This window comes from Rhodofomes roseus (assembly GCF_022264815.1).
Source record: "Rhodofomes roseus strain CIRM-BRFM 1785 chromosome Unknown C8Q71scaffold_7, whole genome shotgun sequence".
Classification (NCBI taxonomy): domain Eukaryota; kingdom Fungi; phylum Basidiomycota; class Agaricomycetes; order Polyporales; family Fomitopsidaceae; genus Rhodofomes; species Rhodofomes roseus.
The window spans coordinates 766,437-777,660 of NW_025952963.1; the positions used below are offsets into that span (position 1 = coordinate 766,437).

The 11,224-nt window shown below is 56.3% G+C and overlaps 4 protein-coding genes across 4 annotated transcripts; 2 read left to right on the forward strand and 2 right to left on the reverse strand.

The window, feature by feature from the left end:
• Positions 1-228: 228 nt before the first annotated feature.
• Positions 229-1,267, reverse strand: C8Q71DRAFT_751431 (ACN9-domain-containing protein). Its single transcript, XM_047923310.1, has 6 exons — positions 1,111-1,267; positions 918-1,045; positions 781-860; positions 581-726; positions 385-527; positions 229-331 (listed from the first exon to the last, which is right to left on the reverse strand). The coding sequence occupies exons 2-5, from the start codon at positions 1,007-1,009 to the stop codon at positions 411-413; spliced, it is 435 nt and encodes a 144-aa protein (XP_047780385.1). The 5' UTR covers positions 1,010-1,045; positions 1,111-1,267; the 3' UTR covers positions 229-331; positions 385-410.
• A 333-nt stretch (positions 1,268-1,600) lies between these two features.
• On the reverse strand, positions 1,601-4,854 carry C8Q71DRAFT_856419 (Sodium/calcium exchanger protein-domain-containing protein; the record flags this gene model as incomplete). Its single annotated transcript, XM_047927299.1, has 20 exons — positions 1,601-1,656; positions 1,715-1,756; positions 1,809-1,874; positions 1,933-1,948; positions 2,001-2,093; positions 2,150-2,226; positions 2,281-2,392; positions 2,468-3,273; positions 3,331-3,352; positions 3,407-3,567; positions 3,624-3,689; positions 3,747-3,773; positions 3,833-3,878; positions 3,935-3,953; positions 4,028-4,035; positions 4,088-4,162; positions 4,215-4,246; positions 4,310-4,358; positions 4,423-4,457; positions 4,512-4,854. 20 exons carry the CDS (start codon positions 4,852-4,854, stop codon positions 1,601-1,603), a joined length of 2,151 nt encoding a protein of 716 aa, XP_047780386.1.
• Positions 4,855-5,145: 291 nt separating this feature from the next.
• On the forward strand, positions 5,146-5,871 carry C8Q71DRAFT_751437 (cytochrome c oxidase polypeptide IV). The gene is made up of 3 exons (XM_047923311.1): positions 5,146-5,517; positions 5,579-5,687; positions 5,738-5,871. The coding sequence occupies exons 1-3, from the start codon at positions 5,218-5,220 to the stop codon at positions 5,797-5,799; spliced, it is 471 nt and encodes a 156-aa protein (XP_047780387.1). The 5' UTR covers positions 5,146-5,217; the 3' UTR covers positions 5,800-5,871.
• Positions 5,872-9,338: 3,467 nt separating this feature from the next.
• C8Q71DRAFT_532149 (uncharacterized protein) lies at positions 9,339-10,968 on the forward strand. The gene is made up of 7 exons (XM_047919170.1): positions 9,339-9,673; positions 9,732-9,887; positions 9,942-10,020; positions 10,090-10,198; positions 10,275-10,294; positions 10,359-10,467; positions 10,542-10,968. Exons 1-7 carry the CDS (start codon positions 9,461-9,463, stop codon positions 10,876-10,878), a joined length of 1,023 nt encoding a protein of 340 aa, XP_047780388.1. The 5' UTR covers positions 9,339-9,460; the 3' UTR covers positions 10,879-10,968.
• The last annotated feature ends 256 nt before the right edge of the window (positions 10,969-11,224 follow it).

Genomic DNA, 11,224 nt, shown 5'->3' on the forward strand with positions numbered 1-11,224 from the left:
GCCATTGTATGAGGAATCTGCATGATGGCAATGTAGCCATTCTATTAGACGCGGGCACAGTCACTGGACGGTCGTAGTCACCCCAAACGACAGTTTTGACCTATCTGAGCGGGCGGTGGCACGGTGGCGAGCGGATAGGAGGCGAATTTTGGAGCTCGAGTCGTAGTCGATTGGCCATTTCTCCAACTCTCAGGCGCGAACTACCCGCCGACCACCGAGATGAATATGCTGACAGATGCAGGGGAAAAATTGAGGGGGGGGTGTGCGATGCACGGAGGATCAGGTGCTCAAGACGACGCGCGACGCAATAATAGATAGTCACGAACAGTAACTGCGGAGAAGCCGGTCAGACTAGGTCAACGCAACGCAAGGAAAGTATCGCACAAGTACAACACTACATACTGGGAGGCCTATGACGACTTCGGAGGTACTACCCCTGCCGCTTCGTCTGGAGGTGCGTTAGGATTGTAAACATTTCTTGTTGCGTTCATCAGCTCATAGAGCTGTCCGAGCTGCTCAGCAGACATCTTATTCGACGAACGAATGAGCAACACAACTATGCCAGAGTGAGATATCGTACCTTCTCTAGCACCGTAGGATCCAGCTTCTTCCCAGAGAAGCGCTCTGCATCTGGACCTGACGGTAGCTCGTCCAGATACATTTTCCATTGTGAGAGGAAGCCGATGATATGCACTTTGTTCGCAACCTCCTTGTGCCGGCGAAACTCTGCGTAGTATCGCTTCAGAGATGGAATGTTAGCATTCTCATGAAGCAACTCGCCCGCTTTCACATAGTCATCCCCGAGGGACCGCATCTCAGGGGGCAGGGAACGATGCGCTCGCAGGATTCGCCTATATAGTCTAGTGCGAAGCCGTGGCGTGAGCCGAACGCCTTCAAGATTGCTCACAACCACTCACGGTGTTGGCGGCAAGAGTGCTGCACTAGTTTCTCGAAGATTCAAGGGCCTCGAGGAGACCGATTCTGCCAGCCGTAGGAGGGTGGTACGCATACTGAGAGGTCACTAGATAGGTCTTCCACTTCCCGACTGAATCCAGCTCCGAGTCAGAACAAGCCCAACTTGATGGAGGACTGGTTCGAGCCAATACCTACTAGGTATGAGTTGTCTGAGTCGTTGGAAAAGAGTTTCGAGCGGTGGCTGAGCCTGGGCTGAGCTTAAGATGAAGTGGTGGTCGCAGTGAACGTGTTACGTCACGTCTCGGGCTACTTAGTCCGAAGCATCGCCGAGGTTGTCGGACCTGTCACGGTGGCAGTGATTGGTCCAAAGTTCAAACCGACGATACCGTCGGTTCATAGTCCAATAAATGTACGTACACAAAAGACTATCTACGCTCATATCTAATGCTACAGGTCTCTACAAAACGAGAGAAGCTATGTATCGTCCGTACTAATACAAACGGGGCTCTAACGTGAAGTCCATGCCCAGGTATTATCCGACCGTCCGCGCTGTATCTGAATGCTGTGTGACTCTAGGATCTACGATAGAATGCTGGGACGAGGGATTAGGTAGAATCCGAGGCAAATATTGTCCGGGGTGGTGCTAGTGTACGTGCGAGTGCGAGGTGATGTGGGTGTGCTGAACTTATTGGGATTTTACCGTATCGACACAGACCGCCAAATTGGTGGAGAAGCTGGAGCCTACACAGCGACCATGAGTGATCAAATGGAAGAATCCCATGTATCAGGGTGTGCTCACCTGGATAGAACCAGAAGGTGACCGCGATGACAAGATAAAGGCCTGTCGCAGGCGTCAGCAGACTGTCACGGCCGACAGCCCAGCGGGCACTCACTGATTAGAATGACGCCCTCCAGCCAGTTGGACTTGCCGTCCGCCACTACGTAACCCATGATATTGACTGGGCGCACAACGTATCAGGCGAGGCTCAAGAACCGCCGATCTGTGTGAAGACTCACCAGAAATGTACAGGACCTGCAGCATAGAATGATGAGTGCCAATAGGCAAGTAAAACAAGAGCACATACCACTGTCTGGAACGGATCGAACAGGAGAGGAAGCGGCTTGTCCAGGATCCAACCCAGGATCACCATGAATGGGATGACGAACAGCGTAGTTTGCTGAGTATTCGCTCATATATCATTCAATTACAAGAAGCAGAAGGGACTCGACTTACGATTGATGAGCCGACAGCGACGCTGATGCTCAATGTCAATTTATCCTTGACAGATACACTGACAGCCGTCACACATTCTACAGGAATACAATTGAGCTGCATGTCCATATCCCATAGGAGGTCGGACTCACCGGCGATGGAACTAACGGATGGCAGCAGGATCAGGCCAATCCACTCCTTGCTGAGCGCCGGTGACAGGTTGTCCATAGAGTCGACAAGCCATTCCGCATTGATCGTGACGAGCTGTCGACGGTGAGACGCAAATCATCAGCAATCCAACCCGACATATCCCCACACAGAGGTCGACACGACACTCACGACAGTGACGGTGATCAGAACAACGAACGTCATCGTCCAACTCAACTCCGGAAGCTCGTCCTCGCCCACCTTCTCCGCCGAGCTCGACGGGGACACAGACGGGCTTCGCGCATCTCCACGCTGTTCATCCCCGCTCATGCCGAGATCCCGGACCTGCACCGAACGGTGCACGTCCTTGCGGTCGCCCGAGTACGCTGACACGAGTTCGTTGACACTGACATGCTTCGTCCGTCCGCTCTCGAACGAGCTCCGCTTGCTGCTGTCCGACGAGCCGGAGTACCGCCGGCCGCGCTCGCTGTTTAACCCGTCGCTCACGCTCGCACTGCGCCCACGCCCGCCCCACTTGTCGTGCACGAGGCGCACAGTCGGGTCCTCCCTGTACCGGCCGAACTCGTCTGCGGAGAGGGTCACCTGCGACGTCGCGCCGCACGGCGAGACGAGGTACGCCGTGCGACGCTGGCGCGCGCTGTCGGGGTTGTTCGCGTACTGCGCGCCGGTGCCGTCGGAGACGTCGAACGACGTCTCGGGGACCTCCTCCACGGGACTGGTCTTCTCCCTGTTCACGTCTACACGATATCCTTTTTTCTCTCCAGTGCCCTTGGGCAGAGGGGAGCCTCGCCCGCCTGACTGGGAGCCTGAGTTCGAGCGTCGCATGCGAAGGTTGCCGCTGTTCACCCGGACGCGTTCCGTGAGGGACCGGACCGACATCGAGAGCGGGACGCTAGGGATCTTCTCACTGGGCTTGGTGTTGTCCTGGTAGAGGTGCGTGTGAGAGAACAGTTGGAAGACAAGATACGCGAAGTAGACTGTGGACATCAGCGTGTCAGCGGTGAGATGCACGTGAAACTATTGGTCAGACGTACTGAGCAGGAGAAGGAGCGCAACCTATGAAGGAGGTCAGTCAATATATTGAATCATAGTAGATTGGATTCCACTAACACTGTGGCTCATCGTCAACAAGTCGGCCTTCTGCTGCTGTAGGGTTGTTCCCGCTGACTCCAGATCGGCAGCGTTGTACGACAAAGCAAAATGGAATGCAGCCGGGAGGCAGACTGCACCGACACCGATACTCAGGAGCGAAGAGTGGATGATCGTAGCAGCTATCATCCACGCTGCATCAGTCAGGATCTCGGGAAGTACGCAGATGACGACGAACTCTGGTCGTAATCCTGTTGGTAGAAGCGTAGGCCACCAGCCAGGAAACACATTCCAAGGATGAGCACTGTGATACAGAGGCCGTCAGAGTAAGAAACACCGGCTAGCGAATATTGGGGCTTACGTTGCTTGCTGAGGATTGCGCCAATCACTGAAAACCGGTCGAGAAAGTTAGATCACGCGTGGTTACAAGTGACGAACGGGTCTCACAGGAAGACTGGACGACGTGCAGCTCGCATTTCCGCAGCGCCGTGATCTATCACGAGTCAGGCTCAATTGCCGGAGAGCTTGTGTCAATATAACACCACTCACAGCTACGACCAGCTCAATACTGCATGCGCATGGCAAGACAGCATAGCATATAGTCAGTCAACAATCGAGATTGCACCATGCAATCTCACTTACATGTTGCTCTGCGGAACAACACGCTCAGAATAAGCATTGCAGACATGATAGCTCACGTACGAAACTAGCGTTGATTAGACCCGTCTTGGAACCTCCCATGCGCCGTGCCAGTACACCGATGGTCATATCATGAAGCTGAACCATTCGTTCAGCATCACAGACATTAAGACAGAACTGAATACGTTACCTTCACCAACGGAATCATAGAGACCATACATGCTACGTGAACCAAGAGTTAGCACGATGTCATGCCACACTTCAGACATTATGAGTGACGCGCACCAGAGAAGATGAGCGTGTCATTCCCCTCGGTCGCTAGTTTCAATATCCACTGTTATACGAGCATGAGCGATACGGCTGAAGGTGACCCGCATATACCCGCCGAGAGCACTCACCGCCACAGGGAGGAGTAGCAAAAAGACATTGAGCCCTGCGAAAGCAATCGAGTGAGCCCAGAACGCGTCGAAACATACGGTGCGCTTACATGAACCGAAGAGCACATATCTCCATCCATGCCAAGCTTTGAGGCGAACCTTCTTGACTGGAGCCGCTGGGGTCGCGTCCCGATCGTTCGCATCCGAGTCTGGAGACTTTCTTGGCCCGCCGTACCAGGACGTGATCCTGTCTTTCAAGGTCGACCTCTTTGTGCGGTAGTCCGAGGGGTGAGGAAGCAGGTCAGTGGTCGACGAGTACGACGCGGCGGTCGTGCTACGCGTCAACACAGGCAATGGTATCTCTGCGGGGTACTTCCGACCCGGAGGCGAGGCATACGTGCGTTCATGGGGGTTGCCAGCCAGCGGCTCGCCCGTCGAAGACGAGGTCAACATTGGATGTCTACGATAAACACGGTGTAGAAGTTGAAGGAATGTAGGTGGACGGGAGGAGGCGGGGATTTAGGGAGAGGCGGGTAGGGTATGTGGGGTGCTCGCGGTGTTAGCCAGGGCTACGCACCGAGCATAGGCGGAGGACAAGTTGTAAGCCAGTTCGAAACATTCCAAACACGAACTTCGCTTCTCCACTCCTTCTTTGCCGATCAACACACCTTCCATATCCGGCATTGCGTGCCGTCGCCTATCTGCGGCTATAAACGGAAATCCCATCAAGATGAAGTCACGCCGTGACGCGCGCGTCGCAGTCTTCCGAGCCGCCGTGCGCTGTCGCTGTTGCACCCGTCCTCGCCCTACAAAATCATGTTCCGCGCCGCCGTCCGCTCAGCAGGCCTCGTCGCCCGCGCCGCCGCTAGGCCCAAGCCCTCCCTCGCCATCCGCGCCCTTTCCACCACCCCTGCTCGCTTCTCGGACGCCCCCAAGCTCGAGCTTTTCGGCCCTGGTGGCAAGGCCGGTGAGGTCCCCACCGAGGAGGAACAGGCCACCGGTCTCGAGCGTGCGCAGATCCTCGCGGAACGGGAGGGTATTGAGCTCTTTGACGAGAACCCGCTGGACTCAAGTAGGATTGGCACCCTTGCCGACCCTATCAAGGTCCTCTCTTACGTGCGTCACAAAACAATGCACCACTGGTCTGCATCAACCAAGTTGACCTCTGTCGCTGCAGGAGCACAACCGAATCATTGGGTGCACTGGCAGCCCCGCGGAATCGCATGAGCTCCTCTGGATGAACCTCACTCAGGAGAAGAAGAGGCGCTGCCCTGAATGCGGCTCCGGTCAGTTGTGCCGTCTTCGTTCCTCCGGTGCTGCTCTGAGGCCCTTCCAGTGTACGAGCTTGACTACCAGGGCGACAACGAGATTGTCCTTCACGACTTTGTGCAGCAGTAGACTTGTGGGCGCGCCAGCCATTTCACTGTGTAACACACTAGTAATCAATGCATTTGCTGTCGAACATGGGTAGGTCTTCGGGGGCGTAGGAGACACCGAAACGTCGCTCGCCATGCTTCAATGCGCTCTCGTCGCCAGCTCATTGCCCTCTGGTGCGCACCCGTGTGGTTCCGTGCCGTCGCGGGTATCAGAGCCTCTGGAGGCCTGGTATTCACCTACGCCTGTCCAGGCCTGTTGGGTCCCGATCTAGGCTGACGAGAGTCTTGCCGCCTAGACCGACGACACCGATGCCTTTTTGAAGTATGACAGAATGGCAAGTGCGTTTAGGCTACTTGGGGGCTTACCTTGATTTTCCGTATATCATTGTCTGTGGAGAACAGCATTGCATTGGCTGGTGCGACAGCAAGAGAATCGAGGTCGTATGCCCGTTCGGCAACTGCCGTGACCATCAAGAGACGTGATCACGTCTAATAGTGTAATTAGTAGGGGATTTTATGCGCTCCGGGAGCCATCTCCATGCGTATAAGGTGCGCTTCTGTCCCGTTCACCTGAGCGAAGAGTGCATAGACAAGTTCTACGTCCTCTACTCCCAGGCAGCCGAATCTGATTTACGTCAGGATCTGCAGACGTGCCCGCGGACGGTCCACACAGGGTTCATATCCCACCTTCATATGTATCAGAACCCCGCGATCCGGTGTATGATGAGATGAGCTAGTAGACAACCACTCTAGTCTTATCGTCAAAGCGTTGCTCAAGTGTGCTTCGATATTGTGCTAATAGTGATGGACATCAATGTAATTCATTGCTGTCTTCTCGATCATCCTGGACAGACATATGCAGCCTGCTTGGTGGGCAGTTCAGTGCCATACGAGGACGCGGTCGTCGAAATCTGGGCCGGGACTTGATGGCAGGTCTCAGTCCAACGTGCGTCCTCGACGTGATGGACGTAAACGCAGGGCGCGCGCCGTTGAACTACTTCTGCGTGAGTCTATCTGCCCATACACACGGTCAAGCCAGCTCCAACTCCGGCCCCCTTCTCGCAGGGACCATGCACTAGTGAGGGTAACTTGCGAAGTATGCTAAAATCCCCGGACGGGCCACTGACACAACTCACTGTCTCTCTGGCACCATCGGGCACCCATCGCTACTAAACGCGAGCGGTCGACAGAGGAAAGACGTGCGGCCGTTATATCGGCGGCAGAGCTCGTAACCCCCCGTAGGTTCATTCTAGTCGGCTCTGCCGTTTGCGTAACAACATGCCTGCTGTGTCAGTCGACCTGTCTATCTACCGTCAACCCGTCAGCGCGTCAGCCAGCGGTACCAGGCGTGCATGCTTACCGGTACGTCAACAATCCAGCTGCATCGTCTTGCTCCTTTCGAACTGAAAATAGCGGCGACGCAGATTGACACCCGACATACAGTCGGTATGTAGATTTCTTCCGCCTGCCGCTGGCGAGGACGTCCCCAGCGGTGCAATTTATAGGACGGTCGTTCATCGTCGCAGCCTAGTAAATGAGCTTCGCGGGTTTGTAAGTACATGCATATGAGAGGTGTCCTCATCCGCGAATATCATTTTGGATCGAGCCTAGCCGCCTCAAATACCATCAAGTGCCGTCCGACGCCCCACCGACGTCCCCAGTCTGTCTGTCGGTGGGCGTAGAAATGATCAGACGCGACGTCCACACACCAAAGAGCACGCAGCGAACCGAGTCACTTCGGTAGTTAACCGCGCCCATGCCTAGGCCGTCGATAAGCCCGCATGAACGATAGTAAACCGAGAAGTGGACGAGCTTAATACTTACGCCTGCCCCGCTCGCGTGCTTCATCTTGAGTTGCACCGTACTTCTTTTCCTTTCTTTCCTCCAAGGGCGATCGCCGCGGCGCATCGAGATGGATCGCCCAGGGTGCGGGCTCGCTTCTAGCTGGAGGAGCATCGGGACAGATCTCCCAGGACGCGATTCGCTTCTAGCTGGGCTTCGCGGGTGGTGCAAGTGGCAGAGTTCTGACTCTACTGCTCTGATTATTCTGACGGGCGAACTCGAAGTCAATTCACAGGCACTTTCAGTTGGTTTGCGCTTGTCCTCTCGCTCTACGGTGTAGAGGAGACACGTCCACGACCGTAATGGCCGTCGAGGTGAACTGAGGTACTTGCGGCAGGACGCCGGCCTGCTGAAGGTTTTGCTTCCAGTAGCCGAGGCGTCGGCACGAGCAGATCGTTATCTCGTCTAAATCTGAGTCTCCCCCAGGCCTCCCCCAAAGCCCTCCACCGCAGCACCACGGGCATCTGCGCAAGTCCGATCGCAGTGGACTCGTTGCAACTCGCTACGCCTGCTGCCCCTTACAACTCTCCGTTGCATGACAGAGGGAATTGTGACCTCTGCAGTTGCGAGGAGTGCGAACGAGGGTGGCCGGCGGACTGGCTAAACCATCGCGGGCCGCATGATCGGTCAGTCCGCGCCGAACGCAGGACGCGCCTTCCGCACCCGTCGTTCGAACTCTTTATATAGTCCGCGCGCACTGCGGCACTGGGCCCCGGTCTGCAGCGCCGCGGACTCTGTCTGGACTCTGCGCGGTCTGTCAAGTCGGAAACCAATGTTCGCAAATTGTTTGGCACTGACTTTCTGGTGTTGCGGCAAGGCTGGCGGCCAAGGCAGCTAAGCATGCCGTGTCGTGCGACGCGCGCTGTTACAGGAGAGCTGCTGTCGTAAGTCGTCCCGTGCGCATGTGGGCCTTCCACCGCTGGAGACGGTTACCAGCGCAGACGCGGAAAAACCATACACTGGGGTATCAGGACGGGGGGACGTCGTCAACCGCTCCGGCACTCGTGTTCTTCCCCTGCTTTCGATCGGAATTACGCTCCAAAAGACGATATGTAGTTCGCACGGATTTGCATGTGGATGGCTGAAGGCTATGTCGACGCCACGACGGACGTGGTCGCGGATTTGTATGCCTGCCTGCCTGACCTGGACACGGGGGATGGGAGGAGGCAGCTGTGGACGGATGGGGAGCATTGCACCCGCCCGACAGGCGATCGGTCGAGATCTGGTCGTGGCGGGCCCGAGCTTGGCGCGCATGACGTGCAGCGATCGCCCATGTGCATGTGGCGGCCTCTATCACGCCTACGCCTTCCGCCCTTGCCCTTTTCGAGCGAGCAATGCATGCAAACAATCGCTGTCAACGCAGGTGGCGGTGCAGTGACAGTCTCATCTGCCAGACGCGTTCAAATCTGACTGTATGTTGAGCAGGACAGCGGCCTCGCGGGCCATCTGTCGGGCTGACACGGCAGAGGCACACGTCGGACAAGTCGCAGCTTCTGGCTGCAGTGATGGATGGCCCGAGGGCGTGAAGGGCTCGCACCCTGTGCGCACCGGCCGAGTCTATCTGATTACCCGTTGCGCTTAGCCGCTCCCAACGCCTTCTCGTGCCGCAGTTTCTTTGCGGCGATATGCCCTGACAGACCCGCACCCCCGGTCCTCCTCTGAGTCTCTGATCCTGGGCCCTCGTAGATCTCGTCAATCTCGTGGAGACCAGGGCATCTCCAGATTTCCAGGCGCCCAGTAACCCCTCCGTGATTTTATATGGTCGACATCGCACACACACTCGCCATGCGTAACCCCCCTCTGTCCTGTTCCGCTGGGCTACCGTCGTCTCCCCCTCCACCATGGTCGCAGAACTGAACATCCTCTCCGTCAACCTCGCCACGGCGTGCATGGAGAGCTTCCTCTATGGCATCTTCTGTATCCTCTCCGGCACGTCTACCTACCTCCTCCTCCGCCGCGGGCGTGAGCAGATGGCTGCGGGCATGAGCAGCCGGCCAATGTGGCGGACACCCATGTTCATAGCTGGGTGTTTAATAGCTTTGACAGTCACAGGTGTGAGTAGCCCGAGGCCTTCCGCGCATTAACACCATTTGACATCCACTATTCACAAAGCACTGGATTTTGACCGTCGTGCGCTTGTTCGACGCGTTCGTCAACTACAAGGGCGGCGCGGAGCCCATCATTGCCTTTGCAGACCTCTCGATGATGACAGAGGTCATCAAAACTGCGTTCCTGGTGGTGACGGTGCTCATCTCCGACGCGATGATTGTAAGCCTTCTACACTACACAATCCTCCTGAAAGAACCAACTAAGGCTTCTCAGATCTACCGGCTGTACATTGTCTGGAGCTATAACAAGTTCATCATCATCTTCCCTGTGATGACATGGTGTGGGTTGATTGGTACGTCGCGGCAATTGTTGCATGATGTGCCTCATTCATTGAAGGGCTGACGATTCCTATTCACCGTAGCTTGCGGCACTGGTGTATGCTGGCAATTCGCAGTGTACACCCTGGGGGACGACGTCTTCAAGACATCAGCTGGCCGATGGATTACAAGCGACTGCGTCTTCACCTTCACGTGCGTATCTCCTGGTATATATGCGCCTGATCCCGAATGCTTATGATGCGATCTCCTTGATGCGAACATTGATTAGCACGAACATCTACTGCTCTTGTGAGGCCCATATCTCTGGTGTCCGTATCACGCACATTCCGCTAATATCGTTGCGTCCCCGTAGTGCTGATTGCGTACCGTGTCTGGCGGACACGAATCACCACCCAGGCCTATGGTGGTGCTAACATCATGGGTGCGCTCGCGATCATCATCGAGTCTGCTGCCCTCCAATCGTGCGTACTGCGGTCCGTTCGGAGCGCCCTACCCACTGACCGCCTTCCCCTCCTCCCGCTTCCCATCCCAACAGGAGCTGGAACCTCATCTTCTTCGTGACCTACCAAGCGAAGAGCAACATCCAGTTCACGACGTGCGACCTCTGGGCGCCGATCTGCGGGATCTCGCTCACGCTCATCAACCTGCGCGTCGCGCTCGGCTGGGCTCAGAAGGCGCACACGAGCGCGTCGTCCGGCGTGCCCCGCGTCACCGCCGTCTCGCAGGCGCGCTCGTACGCGTCCGCGGCGGACCAGAACTTCGCGATGCGCCCGCTCGCGGTCAACATCACGCGCGTCGTCAACCAGGAGGACGACTTCGGCGGCATGAAGAAGGCGGACTACTCCAGCCAGGGCAGCATCCTCCCCGTATGAGCCCGCCGTGGCGCGACGGGTATAGACTAGACTGATACCGCGGTGCGCGGGCACCAGAGGGACTCTTACGGATACACTGGAGGCTGCGCGGCTGTGCTGTTGTACATCATGGTGTTTATAATTCTTGCTGGCTTGACCTGACCCGGCGCTATCCGACGAAAAGGTTACCGTTCGTTCCCCTCATCTAATCTCGTAAATGGAGCACCAGTATGTATATGCTCTCGAGATGCAGTCACTCGTTTGAACGGCTGGACCGAGGCAGACAAGATGACAGACGACGTCTTGGTGTACTGCTATTTGATACCGAAGCTTACGGCGAAAGGACGGCTGCACAGGCCTGCTGTAC